Source organism: Elaeis guineensis, chromosome 14 (assembly GCF_000442705.2).
Source record: "Elaeis guineensis isolate ETL-2024a chromosome 14, EG11, whole genome shotgun sequence".
Taxonomy (NCBI): Eukaryota; Viridiplantae; Streptophyta; class Magnoliopsida; order Arecales; family Arecaceae; genus Elaeis; species Elaeis guineensis.
The window spans coordinates 52818726-52833211 of NC_026006.2; the positions used below are offsets into that span (position 1 = coordinate 52818726).

General features: G+C 39.7%; 1 protein-coding gene across 2 annotated transcripts in view; it reads left to right on the forward strand.

Moving 5' to 3' along the window:
• Window positions 1-14275, forward strand: part of LOC105057593 (protein transport protein SEC31 homolog B) — a 45305-nt gene extending 31030 nt beyond the window's left edge. For both annotated transcript variants that reach the window (XM_010940242.4, XM_073248816.1), the window contains exons 19-23: window positions 11176-11301; window positions 11396-11681; window positions 12972-13210; window positions 13827-13961; window positions 14063-14275. In XM_010940242.4, the coding sequence (XP_010938544.1) occupies window positions 11176-11301; window positions 11396-11681; window positions 12972-13210; window positions 13827-13919 (744 nt within the window). In that variant the 3' untranslated portion in view covers window positions 13920-13961; window positions 14063-14275. The remainder of the gene's footprint in view (window positions 1-11175; window positions 11302-11395; window positions 11682-12971; window positions 13211-13826; window positions 13962-14062) is intronic.
• Window positions 14276-14486: the final 211 nt, after the last annotated feature.

Genomic DNA, 14486 nt, shown 5'->3' on the forward strand with positions numbered 1-14486 from the left:
CCTTATGCCATCTGCAAAATGATTTTGATTGCATAAAAATCTCAATAATTTCTTCCATATTGAAGGTTAAAGAATAAGTAAAGGATTAAAGAATAAATAAACAATTATTTTATTTTTAAAAAAATTATTATTTTAATAAAAAATTAATATACAAATTAATTATATGGCTTTTTTTCAAACTGATGGACTTGTAATGTGTGTAAGACTAAAATATTGGGAGGGCCATCATATATATAAATATATAGATAATGAGTATTTTAAAATTTTTTGAGGGGCCAGTGGCCCCCTGGTCCCTCTTACACTCCACTATTGAGAAGAGACATTTGGTTACTAGCCTGATAGCTATTATTATAAGCAAATTCTACTAGAAGCAAGTGACTATCCCAAGCACCTCCTGGATTCAGGACACAAGCTCTTAACATATCCTCAAGAATTTGAATGGTTCTTTCAAGTTGGCCATCAGTTTGTGCAAGATTTTAAATCCCGTGGGATGGGCTGTCTTAGTTTTTTCATGAAACGGGACGGTCACCGTCCCACCCTGTCCCGATACTTGGGATAGAGGATATTCCAAGGCGTCTCGATCGGAATGCTGGGATGCTGGCAGGATAGTTGTCCCAACATGGGATGGTACCCCATCCCCATATCCCACGGGACGTCCCGTAGGGACCTGAATCTTTGAGTTTGCGGATGAAAGACTGTACGAAAGTTCAATTTGTGCCCATGGCTTTATGTAGACTTCTCTAAAACTGAGACACAAATATAGTATCTTTATCTGATATTATAGAAACTAGAATTCTCTGCAATCTCATAATTTGCTTAATATACAAATTTGCTAGCTTCTCCAATAACATCCCAACTCTGAAGGACAAGTGAGCTGACTTCGTCATTCGATTAATGATCATCCGTATAGCATTGTTACATTTATGGGTTTTGAATAGAACCGTCACAAAATCCATGGTTATATTGTCACATTTTCGTTGAGGAATAGAAAGAGATTGCAAAGGTCCTGCAGGTCTGATGTTCAGCCTTTCCTTGCTAACGTATTAAACACTGAGCTACATGCTATGCAATGTCCTTCTTCATGCCATTCTAAATTTTCTTGTAGATCCCGGTATCTTTTGGTGCCTCCAGGATGCTTGGTATATGTAGAGCTATGGGCGTCTAAAATCTTTCTTCAATTTTGAACTCTTAAGGACAGAGTCTATTATGAAACCTCAAGGAGCCATCTTTATGAACTTGAAACTCTACTTGAGCTCTAGATTCTATCAACATCCTGATCTTCTGGAGTTCTGATCTTTCGCCCTGAGATGCTTTAATTCTTTCAATTAAAGTAGGTTGTACTATGACATTAATGATTTGAGAGTTGGCATCATACAGGCCTATTTCTATACTCAATCATTCCAAATCTACCAAGATAGTCTTTTGTGAAGCAATTGAGGCTGTCAATCTGGCTGATGATTTCCTATCACATATGTTTTTTCTGGATGATACTTGATAGTGAGGTCATAATCTTTTAGCAATTCTAACCATCTTCTTTGCCTTAGATTCGATTCTTTTTAGGTGAATATGTACTTTAAATTCTTATGATTTGTATAGATTTTACAAGGTTCTCCATATAAATAATATCTCTATATTTTTAGGACAAAAACTATACTTGCTAGTTCTAAATCATAGATCATAGATAGGATAATTCTACTCATAGGATTTCAGCTTTCTGGAGACATAAGCTATTATCTTCCCATTCTACATCAAGACACAGTCTAAGCCGCTTCTAGTGGTGTCACTAAAAATGGTGAAACCTCACATTCCAGATGGAGTGGTCAGTTCTGGAGTTGTTACCAATCGCTTCTTTTTGATTTCTTAAAGCTCTACTCACACTATGTACATTCAAATTTCACTCGTTTTTGAGTCAGACGAGGCAGAGGCATCGCAATGCGAGAGAATCCTTCGACAAATGTGCATTAATGGCTAGCTAATCCCAAGAAACTAAGTACTTCAAATACATTAGTGGGGCGAGTCTACTCAACCACTGCTTCTATTTTCTTTGGGTCAAACGAAATACTATTTTTGGATATCACATTTTCAAGGAAGGCGACACTATCGAGCCAAAATCTACACTTTTGGAGCTTTGCATAAAGCTTCTTTTCTCTAAGAGTTTGCAACACTGTCCGTAAATGTTCCTCATGCTCTCGTGGTCTCTTTGAATAGATCAACATATCATCAATGAATACCACCACAAATTGATCTAAATAGGGTTTGAACATTCTATTCATGAGATCCATGAAGGCTGCAAGTGCATTAGTCAATCCAAAGGACATGACTAAAAATTCATAATGTCCATATCTTGTTCTGAAGACTATCTTAGACACATCACCAGTCTTAATCTTTAGTTGGTGATAGCCAGAACAAAGGTCAATTTTTGAAAAGACTTGTGCTCCTTGTAACTCATCAAACAAATTATCGATTCTTGGCAAGGGATATTTGTTTCTTATTGTTATCTTATTCAGCTCTCAGTAATCAATGCAAAGCTGGAAGCTTCCATCCTTTTTCTTAACGAATAGTATGGGAGCACCCCAAGAAGATACACTGGGCCGGATGAAGCTCTTATTCAATAACTCTTGCAATTGTTCCTTCAACCCTTTCAATTCAGTGGGAGCCATTCTATAAGGAGTCTGACCAGTTTTCGGAACCAAATCAATGGACAACTCAATTTCCCGCTCTAGAGGTAACTCTAGAAGTTCCTCAGGAAAGATATCAAGAAATTCCCTTTCAACTACAATGTCCTAACTTCTATTTTTTTTGCCGAGTATCTCTTATTGCAGCTAGAAATTCTTCACATCCCTTGTGAAACCTTGACCTACCTTGCTGGCCTCTTGTTAAGGTGGTGGTTTCATCAAATAAGGACCAAAACAGGGAAAATAAATTCCCGTGTTTCATGCAATCAAAACCCCCAACCACCACATTGCATTGTTTCCTTCCCCCGTCACCCACATCTCTCTCTCTCTGTGTGCGCGCGTATGTGTGTGTGTGTCTCCCTCCCACGCTCTCTTGCCTGACATTTTTTCTTTTCCTCTCTTCTTCTACTTCTTTCTCTTCTTTTCTTCTGATTTTTCTTCTTGTGCTCGTCGTGATCACCATCTTCTCTTCCTCAACTTGGATAAGCCCTAAATCTAATTTCTTTTCCTAATCTTTGCTGTAAATTTCTATTGAAAAGAGGGATTCAATCCTCCTTGATGTTGTGCTATCCATTAAGCCCTAAATCTAATTTCTTTTCCTAATCCTTGCTGTAAATGTCTATTTAAAATAGGGATTCAAGCCTCCTTGTGCTGCCCATTAAGGCCTAAATCTAATTTTTTTTCCAAATCCTTCTTGTAAATTTCTATTTAAAAGAGGGATTCAACCTTTCTTGATGTTGTGCTGCCCAACAAAGGATGGCATGGTCAACTCTTGTTTCTCTAGAAGAACAACTCTTTTCTCTCCTTTGTCTCTCTTGACAGCAATCTAACCCTCTACTTCCCCACATGGGCAAAATATGACTCTCTCTATCTCTATATCTCTTGAATTAAGCCAAATAATGGTCTTGTGCTGATGATTAATCTTAATCAAAGATTAATCTTGACTTTATTCACTTTTCTAGTATTCTAACTTTAAGTTAGATTTATTTATTGGTGGGTAGCATCTTGAGGTCGAAGAAGATCGGCATGGAGTCTCTTTCGGGCATACTAATTGAGGTAAAGTCTAGTCCATTAATTTTTTAAGCTAATTGTGGATTATTATGATAGGGGTAGAAAGATAGATTGGATCTTAGAAATCAAAGAAATCAGGTCATAGTTATACAAGTTAGAAAAGAGTGTGATTTCTGAACTTCTTAGCATCGAATGTTGATTTAGGATTAATCGGATGTTTTAGATGTGTGACGGTTCAAGTTGGTATATTGGGTGAATTTTGCTAGCTGTTAGAGGTTAGGATCTCAAATCACAACCATCTGCATTGATCATAAATATTTGGTATCACATACTAGAAATTATGGCATTGCATACTTGCATGTATTGCAAGCTTTGATTCTTTATGATCCTAAATTATGCCAATTGCATAAATATAGCATATATAAATCATTTATAAAATAATAATAATAATTAAATGAAAGCAATGATTTATAATGATTTAAATCGGGGCATTTGGACTAGTCACGACATCAGTATGGCCTCGTTACAGGCAGAAACATAGTACTTTTATTAGTATGGCTTCGCCACAAGTAGGAATGTGATACTTTTATCAATATGGCTTCGTCATGGGCAAAAATATGGCATTTGAGTACGGCCAATCACGGACAGAAGCATAACTATGAATCATCTAAATGCTAAAAATTTGGATCCGATTCATATTAGACATATTATAATGAAATAATAAATGAGAATAATAGCTTGGTACTGGTGTTAACAAATATAATAGCAATTAAAAATGAAATCCTAGTTGAATGGAATTTCTGATTTGGTTATATATAATTGAGTATTTTTAGAGTTGTTGTTGATGGAGTATTGTATACATTTGAATTGCTATGTTTTGAAATTTGATGAATATCCTGGTTTCATTATTGAGATGGGCATATGAATACTCAATTGTTAATTGTTGAGATTTGAACCATTATTTTCTTAATGGATATATTTATTAAAGAATTGTTATCTTTTCATACTTATGTTTGTGTTTCGAAAATTCTTATTAAACTGTTAGCTCATATTGTGTTTTCATTTTTTTTCAAAGCCGCAGAACCTAGCTAGATCGGACTGAGTTGGAACTCTTTAGTGTGAGATAGTAGTAGTTAAGTTTTGTAACTGATATTGGATGTATCTAAACCGTTTTTGGATAACTTAAATATCCAGTAAAGAATGTAATATGTGATTTGTTTTAGCTGTTTTATCTCTCAAAATTAAATGCTTTGGTTCAGATTTATCAGACCTTGCATATACTCTAGAATTACACTTTAGGGGATATGTGGCCGTGTCATGTGGCCAACCCAGGTGTGAGGCTTGGGGCGACATCCCTTAAAAGCTTCCTAGCTTGTAGAGTGGGGACTAACTTTAATGGAGGTTATGATCCATTACCTGCAAAGCTAAATTCCTACTAGTTTGGAATATGAAAGTTCACTATTTTTTCAAAGCGGTCTATAGTAGCATGATATGTTGCTAACCAATCTATGCTAAGGATTATATCAAAATCCCTCATCTCCAACACTAGCAAGTTAACCACCATTTCTTTGTCTACAATTCTAAGGGTGCAAGATTTGCAAACAGAATCCACCACAATAATGTCATCACTCGGAGTAGAGACTCCTAGATCAGGCTCAAGTGGCACAGGTAGATTTTCACTATCCGACCTAATGAAATTAGCAGATATAAAAGAATATGTAGCACCAGGGTCAAACAGAACATGGCATAATTAGATGATATCCTGATCATACTATCGCACATTCTCGCTTTTAGCTATAGCGCTAAATGAGTTGCTTTATGAGATCTACTTATCAAATATGGTAAAAGAGAAGATAATATTAGTAAATACTTGTCACCACAGAATTAGAAGCATCGGCATCCTGTTGAGTGGATGCATAAACTCTTTCTTGGATTCTCAGCCTTTGTTGCCGTCCTCTTTGCTGTAGTCTTGATTGAGAAGCTTGATTAGCTCTTTCCTCTTAGGACATACATTTGCTTTATGGCCTAATTGGCCATAATTGTAATATACCCCTGCAAACCCTATACAATCCCTTATAAAGTGAGGTCCTTCACACCTATGGCTTCGGAGAACATCTGAGGGCTGCCTTCTATCTCTTTAAACTATAGTGACTGGCCTCTTGTCCCTTGTGACTCCACAATTCTGCTACTTTGACCTTGAGGACCATCGGTCTAGTCCTCTTTCTCAGTATTCTTTCTTTCTGCTTGGGTATTATTAAGTCCTTTATCTACTACTAGTGCTTTGTTGAGCACTTCTCATATGTAGAGAGCTCACAGTTAGATACTTTGCTATTTGACTTGGGTTCTAAGTCAATCTCAAACTTTCGAGTCCGATCTTTTTTCTTTTCTACTAATTCCGAAGCATAATTGGCTAGCTTCTCAAATATGGTTGTATACTAAGCAACTGTCAGTTGGCAAAACTCATACTTTTGATACAAAATGCTATGGGGAAGGTACGTTTCATAGAAGATCCCTTTAAAAACTTCTCAAGTGATATGTGCAACATATGTATCCAATCGTTTCCTTCTTATCTTCTACCAACTACAAGCTTCTCCATGTAATATGAAAGAAGTGTAATAGAGTTTCTCATCAGAACACTTTAACACATCAAAAATTTGCTATATCTTATCCAACCAACTTTCAACCCCTAAAGGATCAGAGATACCCTGAAAGGATGGCGGGGGCAAATTTCTTAAATTCCTCCGAGCCAATAGGATGCTCTTGCTGAACTCTAACAATTCTTTGTTGCTGGGGAGAAGACTGTTGTTGATGCTGTAGCTACGGCGGTGCTCCTGTTGCATGAATTGTTGCATCAGCTAATTTTGCTATTCCATCATCTTTTTAATATAAGTTTGTGCATCAGTTTGCTCTTGCACCACTCCTAAAAGTGTTTGGATTAATTAGGAGTGAACTTCCTCTCCGAGGGCAATCCCATATCCTCCTTGTGTCCTTGCCCCCTGGAGCTACTAGCAGGGTTGTTGATATCCCCATGTTGGTGAGCATCACTTACCAATGTAGAAGGAATGCTAGTTTGCTATTCAGCAAACTTCCAAGCATCGGAGCCATCAGCAAATTGTGTCGGCCTCCTCACACATCCTCATCCATTGCCACGAACTATCTTATCCTACACTAACCAATATTTGCATTCAGAGTCATAACCAATCCTAGTTATTAGTAATCAAAAAGAATGCACGACCCAAACCCTACACTTGGGTTGGCCATGTGACATAGCCGCATATCGCCTAGAGTCAAGGATTTAAGTTCCAGCGGGACGTCCCGCAGGACATCAAGATGGGGTCCCATCTCGTGTCGGGACATGGTTGTCCCGCTAGCGTCCCAGCATTTTCATTGGGACATCTTGGGACATCCTCTGTACCAAATATCAGGACAGGATGGGACAGTGATGCGTCTCGTTTTATGAAAAAATCGAGACAGGCTTATCCCATGGGATTTAAAACCTTGCCTAGAGTGTAATTATAGAATACATGCAAGGCTTGGTAAATTTGAATCAAAACAGTTAATTCTGAGAGATAAATAGCTAAGGCAAACCATATATTATATTCTTTATTGAAAATTAAAGTTATCCAAAAATACACAGTTTAGATACATCCAATATCAGTTACAAAACTTAACTGCTACTATCTCTCATCAAAAAGGTCCAACTCAATCCGATCTAGCTTTGTGTTCTGTGGCTCCGAAAATAAATAGAAATAATATGAGCTAACAGTTCAGTAAGGATTTTCTAAGCACACAAATATGAAAAGATAACAATTCTTTAATAAATATATCTGTTGAGAAAATAATGGTTCAAATCTCAACAATTAACAATTGAGTATTAAAAAGTATGCAAGGCCATAATTTCTAGCATATGATATCAAACATTCATAATTCATGCAAGTGGTTGTGATTAGAGATCCTTACCTCTAACAGCTAGCAAAATTCACCCAATGTGCCAACTTGAACCGCCACATATCCAAAAAATTTGGTGCTAAAAAATTCGGAATTCGCTCTCTTTTCTAACTTATATAATTATGACCTAATTTTTTTGATTTCTAAGATCAAATCTATTATTCTATCTCTATCATAATAATCCACAATTAGCTTAAGAAATTAATGGATTAGACTTTACCTTGATTAGTAAGCCCGAAAGAGACTCCACGCCAATCTTCTTCGACCTCAAGATGTTGCCCACCCATAGATAAATCTAACTTAAGTTAGAAAACTAGGGAAGTGAATAAAGTCAAGATTAATCTTTGATTAAGATCAATCATAGCACAAGATGCACAGTTGGGCTTAATTCAAGAGAGATAGGGAGAGTCATGTTTTGCCCATGAGGGGAAGAAGTAGAGGGCTAGGCTGCTGTCAAGAGAGACAAAAGAGAGAGAGAGAAGAAGAGATGGCCATACCATTCTTTGTTGGGCAGCACAATATCAAGGAGGGTTGAATCTCTCTTTTAAACAGAAATTTATAGCAAGGATTAGGAAAAGAAATTAGATTTAGGGCTTAATAGGCAGCACAATATCGAGGAGGGTTGAATCCCTCTTTTAAACAGAAATTTACAGCAAAGATTAGGAAAAGAAATTAGATTTAGGGCTTACCTAAGTTGAGGAGGAAGAGGTGATGGTGATGATGACGAGCACAGGGAGAGGAGAAGAAAGGAAGAAGGGAAAAAAGAGGATGAGAGGAAGAGAGAAAACGTGGGGTAAGAGACAGCGTGGGAGGGAGAGAGAGAGAGAGAGATGTGGGCGATGGGGTGGCTGGGGGTTTTGATTGCATGAAATAGGGGATTTATTTCTCTTGTTTCTGTCTGATGAAACTACTATCTTAACAGGCAGGCCAGCAAGGTGGGCTGGCTGGGCCTAGACCAAGGTCTCACAAAGGGGGAAGGCGGAAGAGGAGAGGGGTAAGGAGAGGTGGAGGGGGTACCTACAAAGAGAAGATAGGGGTCCAATACTAGCCAAGGTTGGCGGAGAGCTATGGGTGGAACCAACATTGGGGGTGGGGTGTGGTGGTTGAGGGTGTATAGGGGAGGGGAATCGATAATCTTGTGAGGTGAGGTAGGGTGTGCAAGGGGGTAGAGGTGGAGGATAGGGGAAAAGGAGGGGGAGTGGTGGTCCGACATCAGCAAGTGGAGGGGCAAAAGAAGAGGAGCGGTAGCTTAGTGCTAGCAGGGGCGGGGCAAGATGCTGGAGGGGGTAGAGGCGAAGGACATTTGAGGAGAGGGGTGGAGAGCAGTTGGTTAGGTGGCATGAGGGATGTGGAGAAGTTGGAGGGCATGGAGTAGTTGGGGCTGTGGGTTTGCCTTGTAGCCACATTGGCCATGGAATGGGGCTTGCCCACCCTGCAGCTGGACCTGCAGAGTGCTAAAAAATCCTTAAATATGATGCTGAAACTATTTTTCCCTCTATTCCTGATATACATATCCTTCTTGCTACTTTGAGTTTCTAGTTTAAATTTGCTATTTCCATACCAGTTGGGGCTGGAAGTGGGCCGGGTCGGATCGGGCTAGACCCCAGCCCAAAATTTTTTATCGGGTTTCGGGGCGGGCTTAGGTTCGAAAATTTTTAAAAGACCCAGGCCCGAGCCTGAGCCCGAGCTCGGCCCGAACAGATCGGGCCAGCCCACCGCCAACATCACATACATCTCGATTTTCTGTTAAAAAATTCAAAAAAAAAATCTAAAGCCCTATAAGCCCTCATCCATTTTGGTGGCTAGCCACGACGACGACGATGCCCGTTAGGTCTCCGACGATGACGACGACCTCCTGGCTCTTGGAGCTCGAGCTTGGCCTGGGTGGTGCCATCGATTTCGGTGAAGATGACGCCCGTCTCAAGGGCGTGGGCATGGGCAGTGAGGAGCCAGACGGCAGCGACTGCGGTCGAGACTGGCGTGGGCGGCGAGACTGGCCGCAGGCCTCGCCGACACCGTCGAAGAGCTTGTCGGACTCTCTGAGAGAGGTCGAGGCGGTCGAGGGACACTGGGCAGTGCGGCTTGGGAGCGGCGGTCGGAGGGAGACGGGCTTGGGAGCGACAGTCGGGGCTCGAGAAAGCAGCGGTCGGAGGGAGACGAGGGCTTGGGGGCAGCGGTCGGAGGGAGACGGGGGACTTGGGAGCGACAGTCGAGGCCCGAGAGAGCGGCGATCCGGGGGAGAACGGGCACGACGGAGGCGGACCTGTGGAAAGAAGAGCACCGATGGTCGATGGGTGAAGAGAAGATACCCTCGTCGGCGATGGGAGAAGACGAAGAGGGCGACGGCCGGCGGACAGACAACAACCATGATCCACTCCACAGCCAGGGGCTAGGGCATCGCACGGCATGGGAAAGACGAAAGGCCAGGGCTGCAGGCTTAGGGCTATAAATCAGACTATAATCCTATTCGGGCTGGGCGGCGGGCTGAAATTCGGGCTGGTTCGGGCCAAATTGATGGGCTGAATTTCGGGCCGGTCTCGGGCCGGGCCCGGGCCGGGCCAAGGACATACCCGAGCTTGGCCCGAATGATAAATGGGCTCTATAATTCAACCCAAACCTGGCCTGAACTATTTCGGGCCTAGTCCGAAGCCCGGCCTGAAGTCGGGCCGGCCCAATGGGCTTCGGGCCGGCTCGAGCCCATTTCCAGCCCTAATACCAGTTAGTACAATTTCCTCCATCTTATTCTAAAGTTGCATTAAAACAGCTTTATGCCGCTAGATTTAATCGACTGATGATAGGTCTTGTTCAGACCTGATACGTCTTGTGAGTCTCTTATGGAGCTAGTGTTGTTTGTTGTATTAATTACATGCCAATGGTAAACCTGGGCCCTGATCTGACATCCTGAACCGTCACTTAATTTGACCACACTCTTCAAGTCTTCTCAAAGTAGCTATTTCTTTTTGTCTGTATGTATGTACGTAGTACGTACGTATCTGTCTCTGTTAGAATCTTGCTAGAATCTTTACAGAATGAGAAAGAGGTCGATTTGATGATATGTGAATGGTCCTTTCCTTTTAAAGATTTGATGATTCTTAAAATCCAAATGTCTATACCTTCCAAGGTTTGGTCCCTAATTAAATATGATGATAGGACCTCATTGAATTAAGAGCAGCAGTAGAAAGGTTCTCAACAAACAAAATGAATCCTAATTCATTATGTACCTTTTGGAAACAAGGATCTGTCCCTAATTAAATATGATGATGGACCTCGTTGAATTAAGAGCAGCAGTAGAAAAGTTCTCAACAAATGAAATGAATCCTAATTCAGTATGTACCATTTAGGAGCTTTCCAAACTTGCAACTATAATAATTCTTGCTAATGAAATGTTGATTTTCACTTGGATAATTTTAAAATGTTTTAGTTTTGCGTAAGAATTGTTAAATGTTTTGTTTACCGTTATTTAAGTACTCTGCTATTGTAGTCATAATAATCTATCTATTATACCAGTCTATTTGCCCCTAACAATTTTGTGCGATAACAGCCAAATTTTGCCCCACCTCCCGCTGCATCACAGCCTGCAGTGAGGTCCTTTGTTCCTGCAACCCCGCCCGCCCTTAGAAACGTGGATCAATACCAGCAGCCCAGCTTGGGTTCTCAGTTGTACCCGGTCTGTACACTGTATATTATTGGAACTTTACCACGAAAGATATTTACTTTTTCTAACTAATTAATGCTTTTGTTTCTTTTCATGTTTGCGACAGGGAGTTGCTAATCCTCCATATCAATATGGATCACCTTTACCCACTTCTCATGGTGTTGATGCATCTCAACCTTTATCTGTCACTGGTCACAAATTTCCGGCAGCTGTGGCACCTACCCCTGCACCTAGGGGTTTTATTCCAGTTACCAATCCTAGTTTTGTTCGGAGTTCTAGTGTCAGCCCTGCACAACCTTCTAGTCCAGCCCACTCATCACAAGTGCAGCCAATTGCTGCCCCTCCAGCTCCTCCTCCTACAGTGCAAACAGTGGATACTTCAAATGTGCCTGGTAATTTCAACATATCTGGCTTACCTAACTTCACCTTCTTGTACCTATGTTGCCAGACCTGTTAAAACATGGCTTAAAAAAATGATGTTGATATTATTTTATTTTATAGTCAAGTTACCCTTGGAGCCATTTGTGACTCATCAAGCTATATCCTGACCAGAAATTGAGTTTGGCATGCTTATCAAAGAAACAGTGTGAGAAAATATGGAGCACCTTCATGTGCCAAAAATTTGAACCTAAGTTTGAAGTTCATTTGAATCTATATTTTGGCCAGCTGCAAATCAGAGCACTTTAGCTGAAACTGGTAAAGAAGAAAGCATTTAAGCTGTTTTACCTGAAACATTGGCGTTTTGGGTGAAACAGCAGTCTTGGGAAACATGTTTTTGCCCTGGGTGCCTGAACCACCCGAGATGGTGCACCCCAGTTTCAGCAATCTGATCATTTCAGCCACTTGAAAATCTGAAACATTTAATTCTTTTGAAATGCTTTTTATGAGTTATATATAGATCATGATCAATGATTCTTTGCAATCGGAAATGCGTTTATTTTGATATGTTTACATTCAATGTTTAAGTATCATACCAAGGATAAAGAAACTGTGTTTCTAGTCTGCTCACAATGTCTCAAATTCATGGAACTAATAATTCGCAATTCATCATGCATAAACAAACATGCATATTTCTGTCCATACATATGTATATATATGCATTCTAATAAATGATTTCTTTAAATTCAAATTATTTCATTAACCACAAGAAGTAGTACTTGTCCATCTCTCTTAAAGTGATTCAACAACATTTGGATTTTCTTCTGAATATTTCAATTTGTCTATAGGTATGGATAGTTTCTGCTGACTATTAGGGTTTGTGACCCTCAGTTTTGATCTTTGTATACTACAAATTTGAATGTGAGAAGAAACCAGCCTTAGATTTTTTTTTTCCAATGCTTTAGTAATTGATTTTATATTGTTCACATTCCGAGCCGATTATCATTGAGCAGCATAGAAGCATGTAATAATTCTGAATAGAAACAAATGAACATTTATTGAAACCTGTATCAAATTGTTGTACGCGATAATATTGGTCCACCTTTTTTATCCTCTTCATTGTTGCTCTTTGTTTTACCCATGCTTTTGGACATTTCTGTTTCTCCAGGGTAAGGTAATTAATTGTGGGGAATTGTATCAGTATACGTTCGTAGGTATCTGCCATCAGTTCTAACTCTATGATGCATCTCAGTACGTATAGACTTGTATATGCTGTGCTAACGTGCATTTGCTTCCACTTACAGCTGAGCTGAGGCCTGTTATCACAACATTGACCAAACTCTACCATGAGACATCAGAAGCTCTTGGAGGATCTCGTGCAAATCCATCTAAAAAGCGAGAAATTGAGGACAACTCGAGGAAAATTGGAGCTTTGTTTTCCAAGCTTAATAGTGGGGACATATCTCCAAATGCTGCATCTAAACTTGGTCAACTCTGCCAAGCTTTGGATGGTGGGGACTATGCTGGTGCATTGCACATCCAGGTACACTGATTAGTTACCGGAGTTATTACTGTGACATTAATCACAAAATCAGATTTTTTTTTTTAGAACATAAAATTACCAAAAAAAATCTTAAGAATAGTTATAGTAGTTATACACCTTTATGTCATTATTTGACATTTGTTGCATGCGCTGTTCTGCAGCTATGAGAGCTTTTGTCACTGTGTGACTGCCTCAGATGATTATATAATAGTTTCTGCTGAAAAATAATAGTGATATTTATTTGACTCCTAATTATATGGTCACCTGCAAATGGCGTTTATAGTCTTTATGACTTTTCAGAACTATTTTGTGGACCGTGTATCTGGCTTCCCTGGTCAAGAATATAGAAATCCCATCTTATAACAAGACGAGCTACCTAAACCCTCTCCCTTTTTTGTTTTCTTATGTCTGGAAGTTCGGTCCAGATCTTGTCGCATGTTTGATTTTTATTTGTCTTTGGAATTTTTTTAAAAGAAGTTTCTAAAAATCACCGTGCTCTTTGAAGTTAGATTACCTTTGGATAACCTGTTTTTACTGTTTATGCCGTTAGGCTTGCTAGTCCTTTAGTTCATTATCTTTCCTGGATGCTTCATTCAACTAATATTAAATGTGGCAGGTTCTCCTAACAACAAGTGACTGGGATGAGTGCAACTTCTGGCTTGCAGCACTGAAGCGAATGATAAAAACAAGGCAGACCGTGAGAGTGTAAGGTGTACCTTGGGGTGGCATTCTTTGGCCCGAGCCAGTCCATGTACACATTACGTGCCCCTTTTTTTTTCAGTCAATATTTTTTTAGTTTTGGTGGCATGTATCGATCTTTAATAACATGTCCTCATCTATGCACCTTACCAGGAGCATTGAAGGTCCCTTGCCATAAAAGACTAGCAATTTTCGGTGAATCAACCTCTTGGGCTGCTGAGATTGTTTGCAATTTTTGTTGTAAGATGATAGTTTGTTCATTTTGTTTCTGATTTTGGTTTTTGCTTTGTGGTCCAAAGTATTGACACCTAAGCTGCTGTTTTTTTAGCTGACAAAGACAAAAAAAAAAAAAAAAAAAAAAAAGAAGGGAATTTTAGATCTCATCTATTTTCTACCCCCAGATATATGTATATTTAGAAAGATAATGCAGCAAGGTCATTTAAACTTTGTCTTGGAAGTATATGATCAAGTCTCACATGGCAGTGTACCTTGGTGAAATTATTCCTGCAAAATTCCTTCAAAATTTTACTGTAGTATATGATGTTTAGTTGGTTTCATTTGCATTGCAGCTCTGTGG